General features: G+C 50.3%; 1 protein-coding gene across 1 annotated transcript in view; it reads right to left on the reverse strand.

The window, feature by feature from the left end:
• The window catches only part of POLR2A (RNA polymerase II subunit A), a 33,900-nt gene extending 19,271 nt beyond the window's left edge, over positions 1-14,629 (reverse strand). The window contains exons 1-12 of the mRNA XM_079951707.1: positions 14,299-14,629; positions 12,971-13,103; positions 12,639-12,775; positions 10,906-11,079; positions 9,828-10,109; positions 8,774-8,935; positions 7,592-7,812; positions 7,373-7,505; positions 5,392-5,516; positions 3,948-4,158; positions 1,454-1,663; positions 70-238 (exon numbers count right to left, since the gene is read on the reverse strand). Of these exons, the coding sequence (XP_079807833.1) occupies positions 70-238; positions 1,454-1,663; positions 3,948-4,158; positions 5,392-5,516; positions 7,373-7,505; positions 7,592-7,812; positions 8,774-8,935; positions 9,828-10,109; positions 10,906-11,079; positions 12,639-12,775; positions 12,971-13,103; positions 14,299-14,388 (2,047 nt within the window). The 5' untranslated portion in view covers positions 14,389-14,629. The remainder of the gene's footprint in view (positions 1-69; positions 239-1,453; positions 1,664-3,947; positions 4,159-5,391; positions 5,517-7,372; positions 7,506-7,591; positions 7,813-8,773; positions 8,936-9,827; positions 10,110-10,905; positions 11,080-12,638; positions 12,776-12,970; positions 13,104-14,298) is intronic.
• Between the last annotated feature and the right edge of the window lie 2,803 nt (positions 14,630-17,432).

A 17,432-nucleotide genomic window follows, 5' to 3' on the forward strand; every position in this document is an offset into this window, starting at 1 on the left:
AGGAAGAAGAAACCATGGTGGGGGAATACGTCCCCACCAAAACAGAGCAAGTTTCACCATCAATCTCACCTTCAATCAGCAGCCAATTGTTGATAACCGTCTGGATGTTGCTGTAAAAGAGGCGGGTGACATCATGGCCCATCTCCAGGTAGGAGATGTGGACCAGGGAGCCGGCAGAGGTGCCCAGCGACTTCTTGCAGAGGATGCCCATGATCAGCTCCCCGTTCTCCACGATGACCTGAGGAAGAGAGGGGAAAGGAGGGCGACAGAGGAGCGTGAGGCTGGTGGGGACGGCTAGCAAATCTGGCTACAGGCAGGAAACTAGGGAAGCCCAGCTGTAGAGACCGGTGTGTGTGTGTGTGCTGCAGCTTTGCATCTCTGTCCACAAGCCTGGCACCCTTTGAGCTGTGTGATTTTGACTTGCAGCAGGAGTGCTTTGCTCAGTGTGTTGCTCTGCAAACGTTCCATCCCTCGCCTCCTCCCTTCTGGTCTCTGTTAGTTCCAGCTACTGCAAGACGGCAATTGAGGATCAGGTGGGGAGGTTTTAGGTCTCCACCCCCATCGTTCAGCCTGGACGCTGAGGTCCAGTGCCGAGGGCCTTCTGGCCGTTCCCTCATTGCGAGAAGTGAGGTTGCAGGGAACCAGGCAGAGGGCCTTCTCGGTGGTGGCACCCACCCTGTGGAACGCCCTTCCAGCAGATGTCAAAGAGATAAACAACTACCTAACATTTAGAAGACATCTGAAGGCAGCATATCCTAGGCCATAAAGATAGGAGGTAACTTTGATGTAGATTTTGTTAATCTTTAGGTAGATCTAAAGGGCCAGCAAGAGCGTTCACAAGGAGATGGAAAATACTAGCTTTCCTTGCGATCCTTCCTTTCCTGTTTACTGCCTGTTTATGAACTCCGGGATTTGCTAAATGCATTCCTCCTCAATTCCTGTTTTATTTACCCTAAAAACATGTATGCATGCTCAAAGTAGTCTTTGTAGTTAAAAGGATTTATCTGATGTAACTTTGTCCCACGTGGGGTTTTTATTTTTAATGCTCAGAGGACATCTGATTGGTTCTTACAAGTGCTGTGTTAAGAGTTCTTTTGTTAATAAAAGGGACCTGGGTCAGGGAGTGACAAATTATTATTCGCACTTCCTCCCAGAGTCTTGCTGGCCAAGCCTCATGTGTATTAATCAGGGTCCGATCCTTCCTTGGCCTTTGGAACGCAACAGGCCAGGCTGGTGAAGAAGAAGAGGAAGAAGAGTTTTGGATTTGATATCCCGCTTTATCACTACCCGAAGGAGTCTCAAAGCGGCTAACATTCTCTAACCCAGCAGCTGCATGTGGAGGTAGGGGGGAATCAAACCCCGTTCACCAGATTACGAGTCCACTGCTCTTAACCACTACACCACACTGGTGACTTCCCCCTCCTCCCCCAGAGGCTTGCCCCACCAACAGTACCTTGGTGTCTCCAGGAGAGATGTGCTTGTAGGGCCCGCTGTCCTCATCGTCTGGGTGGGTGCTGTGCGTACGGATGCAGTTAATGTGCCCTGGGATGATGAGGGAGAAGATCTGCTTCCCGGTCCAGAGCGGGCGAGGCTTGAGGATGGCCGGCTGGGGCACTTTGCCGTCCCAGGTGGAAAGGAACATCAACAGGTTCATCACCTCGCCCTGAAGGGGAGATCAGGAAAAGGTAAGCGGTTATTTATTTATTTTTTTTGAATAATATTTATTCAGGTTTTAAAACATTGCAACGTAAAAAACAGAAAACACAATACAAAAAAAAAACAACGAAACATTTCCAAGCAAAAATGCAAAAAATAGAAAAAGCAAAAAAACCAAAAACAGATAAAAAGGGAAAAAAATTAAAAAATACATACAATCAAAACAGAAAAAAAACAAGTTAAACCTTTACATAATTTTTTTTCTATGACTTATTTCCTTGACCTCCTCACACCTCCCCTCTTTGTTTTCTTGTTCAAATAGATATTTCAGCAAATCCTTCATCTTTATTTTTATCCTAATAATTTATCTTAACATACTGTAATTTTCCATTCTCTCTTTCACCAATCAGCCATCCACTTTTACTTTATTTAATCTTATTTCTCATTAAAACTGATATATTTAAACCTATTCTCTTAAAACATTTCCCCTAGGGTCATAAAAATTCCATTCCACGATTTCTCCATCTCTCATTAAAAGCAATTAGAAAAATAATAATAATTCTCAATATATACACTTTAAATTCCCAGTTTTCTTTCACCGTCTCCCCTCCCGGGTCTCGGCCCCTGCCAACAGTTCCACCGGTTATTGCCCGGGCTTTCCCCATGAAAAGGGAACATTTCATGCTTAGAACCCGACGTCTCCCTCCCTCAAACCATCAAGCCTTACTAAACCAGGACTCACTACAAGTACAGGAAAAGGGGAGAGCGAAATTGCCCCTTTTTGTGCAGAAAAATCTGATAAAACATGGCATGGTTCTGGTTCCGACACTAAAACCCGCCGGAAGATTCAGGACAGGTAAAAAAACACACCCTGCTTTACACAGTGCAAACTATGGAACTCCCTGCCACAGGGGGGCAGTGATGGCCAACTTGGATGCCTTTAAAATAAAAAGGTAAAGGGTAAAGGTACCCCTGCCCGTACGGGCCAGTCTTGACAGACTCTGGGGTTGTGCGCCCATCTCACTTAAGAGGCCAGGGGCCAGCGCTGTCCGGAGACACTTCCGGGTCACGTGGCCAGCGTGACAACGCTGCTCTGGCCAGAGCCAGAGCCGCACACGGAAACGCCGTTTACCTTCCCGCTGGTAAGCGGTCCCTATTTATCTACTTGCACCCGGAGGTGCTTTCGAACTGCTAGGTTGGCAGGCGCTGGGACCGAGCAGCGGGAGCGCACCCCGCCGCAGGGATTCGAACCGCCGACCTTTCGATCGGCAAGCCCTAGGCGCTGAGGCTTTAACCCACAGCGCCACCTGCGTCCCATGCCTTTAAAATAGGATTAGACAAATTCACAGAGGGTTATTGAAGACTGCTCTCCACCATCAGAGGCACCAATGCTTCTACAACAGCGACAAGAGTATTGTTAGCCCAGAAACGGAAGCAAGAAGAAATTCCGACAAAAGAACAACGGCAGACGAAATGAATGGACTATGCAGAAATGGACAAAATGACAGGAAGGATTCGAAACCTGCGGGACCAGAGATTTACAGAAGATTGGAAGAGGTATATGAATTATTTGAAGAGCAACTGTAACCAACAAATTACGCTAGAAGTTTTGTAAGGAGAAATATACAAAGTGTTACAAAGTAGAAAAAGATAAAGAGATACTGGTTATAAGTTTGAAATGTAATAGGGAAAATAAGAAATGCATACTGAGAGATTAGATAGGAAAATTTTCAAACAGGACTGATGGAAGTCAAAAAAAATAAAATAAAATGAGTAAGATGTAAAAGTACAGCGGTGCCCCGCAAGACGAACGCCTCGCAAGACGGAAAACCCACTAGACGAAAGGGTTTTCCGTTTTGGAGGCGCTTCGCAAAACGAATTTCCCTATGGGCTTGCTTCGCAAGACGAAAATGTCTTGCGAGTTCCTGCGGGTTTCCCCCCCTTTTCCTACGCCCTAAGCCGCTTATCAGCTGATCCGCTAAAAGCCGCTAAACCACTAATAGCGCTAATCCGCTAAGCTGTCAATGGGCTTGCTTCGCAAGACGAAAAAACCGCTATACGAAGAGCCTCGCGGAACGGATTGATTTCGTCTTGCGAGGCACCACTGTATGTTTAATTACTGTTGAAAATGGTATGTTAAAAAACTAATAAAAATTATATTAAAAATGAAAGAGGCAGCAATGCTTCTGAAGGCCTGTTGCTGGGAACCACAAGAGGGGAAGTTGGCCTGGTGCTGGATTGTCTCTGAAGCCATGCATAAATAAGGCTGTCTCTGCAGAACCTGCCCTCACCCTCTCTAGGAAGACGTCTCTCTTGGTGAACTTGCGGACGGCCGTGAGGGTGTCCTGCACGATGCCCATGACGGGCCTGTTGGACTGAGGCGTGACAATCATACGGGGCACCATGGCCAGCTCTTGGATCTCTGCCCGCGTCTCCAGGGACTGGGGAAGGTGCAGGTTCATCTCGTCGCCGTCAAAGTCGGCATTGTACGGGGTGGTCACACTGGTGGAGAAGAGGAAGAGAGAGAGAGAGAGATTGAGAACAACGGAGGGCAGCGCTCAGGCCGAGTGCCAGGAAGGAAACTGTACAGGTGCCTGCCTGAGTTTGCAGAGAGGAAAAACCCTGGGTCAGGCGGCCTTGGAATCATAGCTGTCAATGTCTCCCCTTTTTAAAGGGAAATTCCCTTGTTCCAAATAGGATTCCTCACAAGAAAAGGGGAAAGTTGACAGCGATGCTTGGAATTGAGGTTGAATCCTGACAAGACAGAAGTACTGTTTTTGGGGGACAGGAGGCGGGCAGGTGCGGGGGACTCCCTGGTCCTGAATGGGGCAACTGTGCCCCTGAAGGACCAGGTGCACAGCCTGGGAGTCATTCTGGACTCACAGCTGTCCGTGGAGGCGCAGGTCAATTCTGTGTCCAGGGCAGCTGTTTATCAGCTCCATCTGGTACGCAGGATGAGACCCTATCTGCCTGCGGACTGTCTCGCCAGAGTGGTGCATGCTCTAGTTATCTCCTGCTTGGAGTACTGCAATGCGCTCTACATGGGGCTACCTTTGAAGGTGACCCAGAAACTGCAACTAATCCAGAATGTGGCAGCTGGACTAGTGACTGGGAGCAGCCGCCAAGACCATATAACACCGGTCTTGAAAGACCTACACTGGCTCCCAGTACGTTTCCGAGCACAATTCAAAGTGTTGGTGCTGACCTTTAAAGCCCTAAACAGCCTCGGTCCAGTATACCTGAAAGAGCGCCTCCACCTCCATCGTTCTGCCCGGACACTGGGGTCCAGCGCCGAGGGCCTTCTGGCGGTTCCCTCCCTGCGAGAAGCGAGGTTACAGGGAACCAGGCAGAGGGCCTTCTCGGTGGTGGCGCCCGCCCTGTGGAACGCCCTCCCACCAGATGTCAAAGAGAAAAATAACTACCAAACTTTTAGAAGACATCTGAAGGCAGCCCTGTTTAGGGAAGCTTTTAATGTTTAATAGGTTATTGTATTTTAGTGTTTTGTTGGAAGCTGCCCAGAGTGGCTGGGGGGGGACCCAGCCAGATGTGCAGGGTATCAATAAATTATTATTATTATTATTATTATTATTATTACTACTACTACTATTATTATTGCTATTATTATTATTATCTCTTTCCAAAAAGTAAGCCGAACCTTTTCCCCTCTTTTTCAAGCCTGCCCCTTACCCACACTCTCAGTCAAGCACACACAGAGAACAGCGCCTCCTTTCTCACCTGAGATTGAGGCGAAAGGTGGACCACGGCAGGATGCGCACTCTGTGCCCCATCATGGACATCTTGTGCAGCGTCGGCTGTCGATTGAAAATGACGATGTCGCCGTCGCACATGTGACGTTCCACCTGGAAGGGGAGATCAAGCAGGAGAGCTGTTGCTTTGCTGCCTCGAAGGATGGGCAGGAAGACTGCAAAACGCACGTGGAATTTTCCGCAGCCAAACTTATTCAAGTACTGAATCCGCATCAGCACGAATTCCGAAAACTTTTATCATTTGCACAGATGCACGTTGACGCACCAGTGAAATAGGACACAACCCAGCTTCAAGAAGCCTGCATATTTATTATATAATGGAGCGAAGGGAAAATATTTTTTCAGACTGAGGGCCATATTCCTTTAGGGGAAACTCCCAGGGGCCGCATGCTGGGGCAGGCAGGGCCAGAGAAAAGCTGGCGAAGCAACAAATTTAAGTATTTATCTTTTTTAGGCTATGCTAGTTTCTATGTTCACTCACTCATCCCTCTTTACCCTCTCTCCAGGCAAGAAAGAGGCATTATCAGAGCTCAAGGGCACTATCCCAGCAAGGCAAAAAGACCCAAGAAGCGTGAGAGGGAAGGTCAGTGACAGGGGTCCCGACAGTGCAGAGTCCCGAGTGCAAGACACCTGAATGCCCGCTCTGCTTGCTGCAATGATTTCTAGCTTACTACGTAATAATGTTAAGGAAAGCCTGGATTCTGGATCAGGCCAAGGACCACCCAAGCTGAGCAGTCTGTTCTCATAGTATCCAACCAATGCTTATTAATAAAATAACAACAAGAACAGTAATAATTTGCATTCCGCCTTTGATATGTAGATCCAGGAGTGCAAACCTGAATAAAATATTGGGAGGGCCCAGGTAAGCCCCGCCCTGCATAACTGATCACAGCACTATTTGAATGGCAATGCCTATATCAGCTTTTTTGGGGTGGGCATGGCCCCCTCAAATATTTTATTAGAGGAGGGGCCAAAGGAATATCAGCTCCTGGGAGTTGGCTACTATGCGTAGACCGCTGGGTAGTTTGCAAAACATAAAAATACAATATAAAAAACACAAAGTTCATAATGAAAAAGGTAACAAAAACCAATCCCCCCCCCCCCAATTTAAAAGGGCATCGGATGTTAATCAGCCAAAGGCATGGTTGAAAAGGAATATTTTTGCCAGGCACTTAATGTTAATGAAGTCACCAGATGACTTATCCCATTTCCTTACCCCACCTGCCCCACATGGGAAGGTTTGCAAAGAGTGATACGCCCCCCACCAAACTTTTGGTCTCTCTCTTTCTCTTCCTCTGGCATTTCCCAACTGTCCCATTTGCTCAAATTTGCCCAACTTTAAAGGAACGCTTGGCATGGTCACTTACAAAAAAGGCCACCAGAGTCTATTGGAATGGAAGAGGCTACAAGACCTGAAGCTCATACAAGGCCTTTCTTTTAATGCTAGTGGATGAATCAAAGAATTCTAGGGTTCTGCTGGCGAAACAAGCAAGGTAAAGAAAGGGTAAAGGGACCCCTGACCATTAGGTCCAGTTGTGGACGACTCTGGGGCTGTGGCGCTCATCTCCTTTACTGGCCGAGGGAGCCGGCGTACAGCTTCCGGGTCATGTGGCCAGCAGGACTAAGCCGCTTCTGGCGAACCAGAGCAGCGCACGGAAACGCCGTTTACCTTCCCGCCAGAGCGGTACCTATTTATCTACTTGCACTTTGACGTGCTTTCAAACTGCTAGGTTGGCAGGAGCAGGGACCGAGCAACGGGAGCTCACCCCGTTGCGGGGATTCAAACCGCAGACCCTCTGACTGGCAAGTCCAAGGCTCTGTGGTTTAACCCACAGCGCCACCCACGTCCTTCTTTGGTCCAGCACCACCGTGGGCTTACTGCGGGGTGGAAGGGGGCTGTGATTCTCCTACCCAACTTTGTGTCCTGTCCCGCCCCCAGCGGAACTGACCTTGTACCCTATCTGCAGGTGGAGGTCGCTGGGCTTTGGGTGGAAGCGGAGGTCAATCCTGTCGCCGTTGTCCCGGATAATGTACTTGGCTCCGGGGTACTGGCTGTTCCCTCTACGCACCAGCTCCTGCAGCCTAGCGGAGGCGGAGAGGTGTTAGCCAGCATTTGGGGCACGAGGCAGCTGAACACACCAGATGCGGGGTGGGGAAAGGGGACTCACCTGTCAATGTTGAAGGGCGTCACTATCTCGGCGAAGGTCATGTTGGCTGCGATGGATCGGGGCACGCCCACCTGGTCGATGGAGAGGTTGGGGTCCGGGGTGATGACCGTCCGGGCCGAGAAGTCCACTCGCTTGCCCATCAGGTTCCCTCGCACGCGCCCCTCTTTCCCCTTCAGCCTCTGCTTCAGGGACTTCAGAGGTCTCCCCGATTTCTGCATGGCCTGGAAATCAAGAGGTTGGAGGGAGAAAAGCGTTACTCTCTTGCAAATGCTGGTGGGGAACACGGAAGTGCAAAGAATGGCTTGCTTTTGCCCATGGAGCAAGGAGGAGCGTCCCATTCTGGACATTCGTCCTCCGCCGACTGGGAAGCGCTCTTAAAGACGTCTAAGTAAGGGAAACTGGTCAACTTTCTAATCTAATTCAAAGCAGGACAATCCAATGGATTAAGAGCCGAGTGAAACTCTGCTATCCTGTCCAAAAGAAATGTGATTTTGCGTGTTTGTATCAATACCTCTCCTAGTCCACTCTATGTGTTTTTGTGTCACAGGAGACAATGGAAGGGTTCTGACTTCAGGGGTGAAGACAAACCTTTGGAGAGTTACAGCGCTGCTGAGCTGCAACCCCATGCCGACAGGGGCTGATGGGAGCTGTAGTCCGCGTGGCCCATCCCTGGCTTATGCGCTACATATATTCCACGTCAACCGTCATCAAGCGGGCTGCCCTCCAGCTGCTTTGGACAAGAACTCCCATCAGCCACATGCAGCACAACTGTGCCGTTGGCAGGGGCTGATGGGAGTTGTAGTCCGGAGTGCTAGGAGGGCAGCCAATCAGGTGAAGGCTGCTCTAACAGAGACTATTTGCTTCTTATAAATGTGAATCAGTAACAACCACCAAATTAAGACGACTTTGGGGTTCCCACTCCCCATTTCTGTCCAAACCACGGAAGGGGTGGGGGCAGAAAGTCTCTTGTAACCAGAATGAAGGCAAATATCACTCCAGACCAAGAGACCTGGGGAGGCCTCCTCCAAGAGAAGCTGAACTGCCTCCACTCACCTAGATGGGTTTTCCCGTGGAGGGGGGAGGCGTCGCAGCCTACCTATGGCTCGCTGACTCCTCTGCGAAAGAGGGCGGCTGCAGATTTCTACCCTGCAAGGGACAGGCAGTGGCCCCCTAGGCACTTACACGGGGCAGCCCGGGCAGCTCGTTGTCCACCATGGTGGCCACGTGGAACTGCAGCAGCTTGACGTCTTCGGCGATGACGTGGGCGGCCGCTCCATTCTGCTCGTTCCTCCGCAGCTGGTTGTTGATCTTCACAATGTCAGCCAGCTTGTGAGTCAAGTCGTCCTGAGTGGGGAGAGGAAGGAAACTGCCTGTCAGGGCAGACAAAACCAGCCTACCTGGACCCTGCAATCTTCACCGGAGGCGCTGCTTCGTGTGCTCCCTCCACAGGAATTCTGGAAGGTGGCCACACAACAGCAGGCCTTTTCAGTGGTGGCTCCCTGCTTACTGAACGCTCTCCCCCAGGGAGGCTCACCCGGCGTGATCATTACGTTATCTGCAGGTGCCCGGCAAAAACGTTTCTTTGTGCTAGGCCTTTGGCTTTCATATACGGACTCTTATAAGTGAGTTGGATGTTTTAATCCAGCTTTTTTAAACAATAGAATTGCCTTTGTATTTTCTTTCCCCCAGTTTTAATAAACCTGACTGTTTTGGTTTGCTAACATTTCACATTGCTTAAGAGCTACTTCGTTTAAAAAAAGAGTAACTAATAATTGGCAAAGACGAAAGCAGGGGGAAGCTGGCCCTTTGATACGTTCTCATTGCAAGCCACTGGCTAATTGTCATTTGAATGGATGCATATGACATACGAAAAAAGAACCCTGCAGGATCAGGCCAGTGGCCTATCTAGTCCAGCATCCTGTTCTTTCAATTGCCAGATGCCTGTGAGAGACCTGCATGCAGGATTCGAACACAGGAGCCCTGTCCCGCTTCTGGGGTTTCCAGCAAGCAGTATTTGGAAGAATTACTGCAGTTTTCCCAAACTTAGGTCCCCGGCTATTGTTGGACCACAACTCCCCTAATGCCTAGCTAGTGGGACCAGTCATCAGGGATGATGGGAGGAAGAGCTGAGGACCCAAAGTTTGGGAAACGTTGCATTTCTGCCTCTGGCGGTGTGAGTTTTGAGTTGGAACAAAGCTTGCTCTCTTCCCCTGCAAGTCCACCCTTGGGCCCATACCTGATTCCTGGCAGAGCCCTGCATGACGACAGCGGGGCGGACAGACAGTGGTGGGACTGGGAGCACCGTGCAGATCATCCACTCGGGCCTGGCGAACTTGGGGTCCATGCCCAGGATGAAGCACTCCTCGTCCGAGATGCGCTTGAAGATCTCGTGCACCCGCTCGGGGCTGAGCAGGATCTTCTTCTCCTGAGAGTCCTCGTTCACGTGCTTCCACTCGGCGTAGAGCTCCAGACCCGAGCGCCGGATCCTCGGCTGGTAGCGCCCGCAGCCGCCGTGACCCTGGATAAAGAGGCAGCAACGGGTAAAGGCTGTCAGGTCAAACAGGGGTCCCCTCCAACTGCCATGTGCCAAGGGCAGTATTCTTCAAAACTGGGTCTCCTGCTGTTGTCGGACCAGAACTCCCATCATCCCTGGCTAGCAGGACTAGTGGTCAGGGGTGCTGGGAGCTGTAGTTCAACAACAGCAGGAGACCCACTGCCCTTGTGGCACATTTGAAACTCTTAAGGAACCGTCGGAGGTGGTCCCTTCCAACTCAATAATTCTGAAATTCTATGATCTGGGAGAGCGTCCACAACGGTCCAGAAGGCAGAGAAGAAAAGCAAGTGTTAAGACAATGCGCAACATCTTACAAGCTCAACCAACCAAAGTGTTGGTGCTGACCGTTAAAGCCCTAAACGGCCTCGGTCCAGTATATCTGAAGGAGCGTCTCCACCCCTATCGTTTTACCCGGACACTGAGGTCCAGCTCTGAGGGCCTTCTGGCGGTTCCCTCATTGCGAGAAGCCAAGTTACAGGGAACCAGGCAGAGGGCCTTCTCGGTAGTGGCGCCCACCCTGTGGAACGCCCTCCCACCAGATGTCAAAGAGAACAACAACTACCAGACTTTTAGAAGACATCTGAAGGCAGCCCTGTTTAGGGAAGCTTTTAACGTTTAATAGGTTTTTGTATTTTAGTGTTTTGTTGGAAGCCGCCCAGAGTGGCTGAGGAAGCCTAGCCAGATGGGCGGGGTATAAATAATAAATTATTATTATTATTATAACCCCACTGGGCTTGCGCAGGCGATTTGCGGTCCTGACCTTTTCCTTCGTGATGTCCTCGTCGCCTTCGGCCTGCTCCACTCCAAACTTGTTGTCCATCTCCTCCCCACCTTCGCAGATGTTCTTGCCTTTGCAAAGGTCGTAGACGTGGGTCAAACGCTTTTTCGGTTGCCCTTTGGATTTGGCCAGGATGTCTTTGATCTTCGGGTTGTTCTGCAGCGAAAAGAAGAACGGGGCGTTCCCCCCAAATAAGAAAGGGTGTGATCAACCGTGCCAGATTTTAGGGTCTTTTGAATGACCACCCCACCCCAACAATACTACGGGGTAATAGAAAAAGCCATTATAAACCTAGTGCAATTGTAAACTGGACTATAACTCCCATTATCCATGACTACCAGCAAATGTGAGAATATCCCACTATTCGCCATGGCTCTTGGGAAGTAGGCCTCACATTGGAGGGGACATGGGCAGGCTGGGAAGGGATGCAATGGGCATTTCCTGCTGCAAGGACAAGAAAACTCCACAGATACCAGTATTCTGTTGATAAATCCATATTATACTTCTGGGGAGGGCTGACACAAACAGGGCCTTCTTGGGAGTGGCACCTATTCACCTTGTGCCATAATGGCTCATTTTTCAGAACTAGGTAAAAAATGTCTTTATTTCCCCTAGTTCTGGTTCTCAGTGGCTACTAACACTGATTTCAGGCAGCCCTTAAGATTTCTGTAGCTGATGGAATTGTTTTTTGGGTTGTAGGTTGGCGCTGTGAGGCAGCTTAAGAATTATATACTGAAAGGTGAGATTAAAAACAAAAATGGATGACTGCCCACAAAGAAGCCACACAAGGCTTTGACTCACAGGCAGGTATCGCTAAGAGCAGAACGTAGAGTTAGAAGAAAAATATATTGGTCAATATAAAGGCTTGTCGGCAGGGGGCTAGTCCACTCAGATCTTGTGGGGGCTGGACTATATTTTGCGGGCTGGTCACCTGTGGCAGGTAACCAAGAGCCAACAAGATGGGAAATTGTGGACAGAAAATCAGATTATTTCTCTTCTTTGAAAAGCCACAGGGGAGCACAGCCAGGAAAGCAGTGGTGCCCAGAACTGGACGAAGCATTCCCAGTGTGGTCTGACCAAAGCAGAATAGAGTGGGATTATTATTTCCCTTGATCTGGACTAGATTTCTGTTGATGCAGCCTGGAATAGCGTTAGCTTGTTTTTGCTGCTGCATCACACAGTGGACTCATGTTTAGTTTGCGGTCCAATCAGACCCCTGGATCCTTTTCACCTGTACCGCTAGTAAGCCAGGTGTCCCCCCCCCATCCTATATTTGTGAAGCTAGTTTTTCCTAAGTGCATAACCTGAAATGTTTCCAATTGAAATTCATTTTGTTTCTTTGGGCGCAGTTCTCCAATCTGATTCAGCCTTCTGCGACGTTAGCTACTAAGTTTGGTGTCATCTGCAAATCTGATGAGCATCCCCTCAATTCCTTCATTATTTATATTGATGATGAACAACAACAGGTCTGGGACAGAACCCTGCAGCACCCCACTTGCCACTCCCCCACCCCAAGAATGACCAGGAACCATTAATTTGGGTTTGGTCAGCCAAAGGTTACAAATCCACTTTACACTTCCCTCGTCCAGCCCACATTCCACCAGCTTCCTTGTGAGAATATCTTGGGGGACTTAGTGAAAAGCCATACTGTTTTCGGCTATTCACTGATCTGAGCTTGTTTCTAAGAATGTCCAATAGCTCCAGCCATTACTCACAGAGTCAACCAGCAGCTTGGAGCAGAAAAAACAGACGCAACGGAGAACCTTCATCGTCTTGCCCAAGAAGCCGACGTGGAAGACAGGCTTGGCCAGCTCAATGTGCCCGAAATGGCCGGGGCATTCTGTCATGTTGCCTGCCAGAGAACAGAAGGACGGGAAAATCATGAGCCCCTCCGACTCCCGGATTCTGAGACTGGCCCCCTCACCCCCTTCCCAAGAACCAGTCTTCCTAGCGAGGCCCCAGGATAGTCTCCCCCAGCCTGGTACCGTGGCTGGGGCTGCTGGGAGTTGTAGTACCAAACGCCTGGCGCATGGCCCTAAGAACCCACCTGCACAGGTCTGGCACCGTCCTGTCCTTTCAATGACACCCTGTCGAGGGTCCATCAGGCCCCCCAGCTTGGGGCGGCCCCCTTCTGTTGTCTCAGGGTACTTGATCCCCCCTTCCGTCACCGACATCCGTTTCTAGAAGAAAAAAAAGAAAGCAGAATCAGTATCAGCCAAGTCTTCAGGGGGTGGGGAAGGCAGACGTCAAGAATGGGGACCCAAACAGCATCAGAAGCCCTAGAAGAAAATAATATCTAGGTTGGGAGATACAAGGAACAGGAGTGCAAAGGGTGCTTTATTATTGTTATGTCACGTCCCTAATGGTCCTCTAAAAACCATTACTAGGAAAACAAAGCGTTTTTAAGTGAGTGAAAACTATCAGGAGGACACCTTCCATTCAGGGGAGAATTTACTGCGGGGATAAAACAGCTTCACAAACTTTACGGCCTGCCCTAGCTCTCCACATCAAAAAGATTACAGGCAAAAATGAAAGACAGCAGCGAAGCTCTACTACATACAGCAAGACCCATTTTATCGATTTTCTCTCCCCACACAGAAGGGGCTTTCTGAGATTTTAATGGGAGACAAGCAACAAATGCTACCTAAAAAGCAGGATCTGTGAGCCAGTTTGAAGGAGAGCGAGCCTAAGGCCAGCTCAACCGAAACTTACTTGCTGTGTGTTTTATATGGAAACAAATAAAAACCGCAAAGTTCTCTCAAAATGCAGTTTTGGAGTCAGTGGAGCAAATGTGTTCATGCATGTAATATTCTTCAGCATAATGATGCCAACATGGAATTGTGCTGCCATTCCTTTGAAAACAAATCAGGATCTTTTGCTAAAAGGTGGCATATAAATCAAATTAATAATAAGAGTCCCAACAGCAAAATTATTCAAAGATTATAACCTTAATAAAAAAAATGATAGGGAAATCTAGTTAGGCACCCCGGGGTGTCCAAGGAACAGAGTTTTGTGGCACTTTAAACATCTGCAAACTGATGGGAAAATTTGTCTCGAGCACGCTTTTGGCTGCCTTCTTGCAAACCAACATTTTTTGGGGTAGGGGGAGAGAACACTGTGTTCCCCCCTCCCCCAGGAAGGTGAAATCGATCTCCCTTTCCCACACAGGAAAGCCAAGCACCCCCGTATTTTTTTCCTTCTTTATTTCAGCATTGCCCTTGCAAAATCCCAATGCGATAAAAAGTCTGGAGAAAGTTCTTCTAAAGGCACCCCCCCACCCCACCCAGCCGGCACTCTTCTTTTTCGCACCACCACCACACCTTCTTTTAAATCATACAAAAATGATATTAAAAACAGAGCGGCGCGCGAACCCACCATCTCATCCGGGCTCAGGATGCCGAATTGCACGCGCTTGATGGTGCGCAGCGGGCACGCGCTGTCCCCGGACGGCGCTCCCCCGTGCATCTTTGCACACTTTTGCTTTTTCCGCCTCTCTCCGCCTTTTGGGGTGTCACGTGACGCAGACGCGGCGCTGCCTCCGCCTCAGCCAGGAAGCAGCCGCGGCCCCTCCCCCACACGCTCCGGTTTCCACCGAGGCCTACCGAGCTCGCCGCGGGTTCAGGGACCGGGTCTCCCTCGCCGCCCTACGCGGACCGCGAGTCGGGGAGGTGCCGGCAGACACAGCCGCGTCCCCCCCCAAACTCCGCCCCACCCGCGCCCTCGCGACCACGTCCGGCCGCCTATCCCCTTCCCTCCCTTCTTCTCCCTCCGCGCTCTAAAGCGCGACTGAGCCAGCAGGCTCTCCGGCGCCGCCTTATATAGACTCTCCCCCCTGCACGGGGCTACAGGAGCAGAACGGCAAGGGCGAGGACGCGGAAGTGGGCGGCGCCGCGGCCTGCGTCCCCCGCCGAGCGGAGGAGAGAGGGAAGGGGGCGTGGCTAGAGCGAAGGGGTTGGGAGAAGAGGAAAGCGAGCAGGGAGGCGCCGCATTCGGTGGGGGTGCGGCCATACCAATTGAGTAAAAGGGGGGGGGAGAGAAAGAGATAAAAGGCGTTGGGTGAATTGTCTGGCTGTTCGCCTTTGGCAAATCGATAGATCGCCTGTTTTTAGTTTGTGCATCTCGAGGCCTTACGTGTTTCCCCGGGGAGGGCGGGGGGGGGGGGAAGGGCCATTTGGTTTCAATGGGGATTTTTCCCGAGTAAAACGAGTAAAACGAGCAGAGACATCACCTTGCCAACAAAGGTCCGTGTAGTTCAAGCTCTGGTTTTCCCAGTAGTGATGTATGGAAGTGAGAGCTGGACCATAAAGAAGGCTGATCGCTGAAGAATGGATGCTTTTGAATTCTGGTGCTGGAGGAGACTCTTGAGAGTCCCATGGACTGCAAGAAGATCAAACCTCTCCATTCTGAAGGAAATCAGCCCTGAGTGCTCACTGGAAGGACAGATCCTGAAGCTGAGGCTCCAAGACTTTGGCCACCTCAGGAGAAGAGAAGACTCCCTGGAAAAGACCCTGATGTTGGGAAAGATGGAGGGCACAAGGAGAAGGGGGTGACAGAGGGCGAGATGGTGGGACAGTGTTCTCGAAGCTCCCAGCATGAGTTTGACCCAACTGCGGGAGGCAGTGGAAGACAGGAGTGTGTGGTGTGCTCTGGTCCAGGGGGTCACGAAGAGGCGGACACGACTAAACGACTCAACAACAACAAAAACGAGTTTAGGATGACAATCGGGGTCAAGGAAATGGGGGAAATTGAGGCTTGCCTCGACCAAAGTCAATCAGAACTTGTTGCAAATGTCAGTGACAGCAAGATTTTGCACTTGAAAGGGGTTCTGTGTCACTCGTTAATGCTTTTTGTTTCCGAAAATAAATGCAAAGCGTTTGCAAAACAAATAAAAGAGTAACCAGCTTTTTCCACAATTTTGAAACCTTACTGCTTCCAGCAGTGGTTTAAACTGGGAAATCTGACCTTACTGAGTTAGAAAGCTTTGTATGCGCAACCTCATCCTTTGCATCGGAATTGATTTCAATGGGACATGCTGCTAAATCGGATTGCAAATCCGCAATAGACGTTTTCTTGCCGAATTACTCTCTCCTTTCCTCCCCCCGCCGCTTCTTGGTAATGGTTCGGTCTGCAAAGAAGGCGGAACCTCGCCCTAGTTCCGGCTGCTTTCGCGAGGGACTCCGCGTTCCTCCTTGACTATTCATAAGCCCCGGAGGGCGGGAGGAATAAAAGAAGTGGGTGTGGTCATGCTCCGAAACTCGCCGAAAATGGCCGAAGGGGACCGAGGGTGGAGGAGCGGGGTTTCTCTCAGAGCCAGCTTTTGTCGAGAGCGAAGGGGAGGCGGATGGAACGCTCCGGGGAGTGGCCTTCAAAGCGCCGGGCTCGCGCATTTCGCTTGGCCGGGAGGCGGCGCCAGGCTGCCCCGCCGCTCTCCCTTGGAAAGCCCGCGGCTTCGGGGCCTACCTCCGGAACTGAGGCCTTCGTGGGGGAGGCACCTAAAGCAGACTTTGGGGGTACGGAAGGCTAGGACTGACGTCGATTACGGGGGCGGGGGGGTTAGGTACACGGAATTTTTTCCCTGACTAGATGTTGGATGGGGGGGTTCATATTGGGGGTCGTGGGATTGAGTGGGGGGGCTTTATTTACGAGGGGGGGGCCTTTAGCGACATGGGGGGGGGAGCCTGGCCCTGGGGGGGGTCGGTGTGTGCTGGTGAATGGTTTAGATTCGGTGTGTAGGAGTGAAAAAGGGGGGAATAATTGACTGGTCGTGTGTTTTTTTGGGGGGTGTTCTTGTGTTTGGGGGGGGCCTTGGGAGAGCGAGGGGTGGATCTTTAATGTGTGGGGGGGGGTCAAATAAATGTTTAAAATCTAAAGTTTTTAATTAGGGGACGAGGGAGTATCTCTGGAGATACTTGTGGGGAGAGAATAGGGGGAGAAAATGAGAAAAATCGGGGGGGGAGCCCTGGAGAAATATTGGGGGGCAGGGAGGGGGGGGAAAGCAAGACAATTCTTCTGTGTCGGTGTCCAAGAAGACTTAAAACTTTGCATTTTGGACTGAGAGTAAGAAGAATTAATTAGATTCCTGGACCCTTTTTTGTTGGGGGGGGGGGGTAGATAGGAATATGGGAATTTGTGGTTTTTAATGGGGAGAATTACTTGGGCAGTGATGGGGAAGGGCTTATGTGCGGGTATCAAAAGAGTTCAGGTTGGCGGGGTTTTCGGTCTGGAAGCCAGCCAGCTTTTGGATGCTGCTGTTGCTGCCCCCCCCCCAAAAAAAAAATCAGGAGAAGGTGAGGTTTAATTGGTAGGGGAATGTACCTGTGGGTGGTGGTGTGAGAATGGCCTTGTAAGTTTTTGCGGAGTTAAAAAGGCTCCCTTGAAAGTTAAGGGTGTGTCATTTTGGGGGGGAAGCCAGCTACGTAAATGGGGATTTTGGAGACAAAAGCTGTGTGTGTAGGAAACAGATTAAGAACTGCTTGGTGTTTTTGGTGCTGGGAGTGAGTGGAGGAGGG

This window comes from Podarcis cretensis, assembly GCF_951804945.1.
Source record: "Podarcis cretensis genome assembly, chromosome: 13".
NCBI lineage: Eukaryota > Metazoa > Chordata > Lepidosauria > Squamata > Lacertidae > Podarcis > Podarcis cretensis.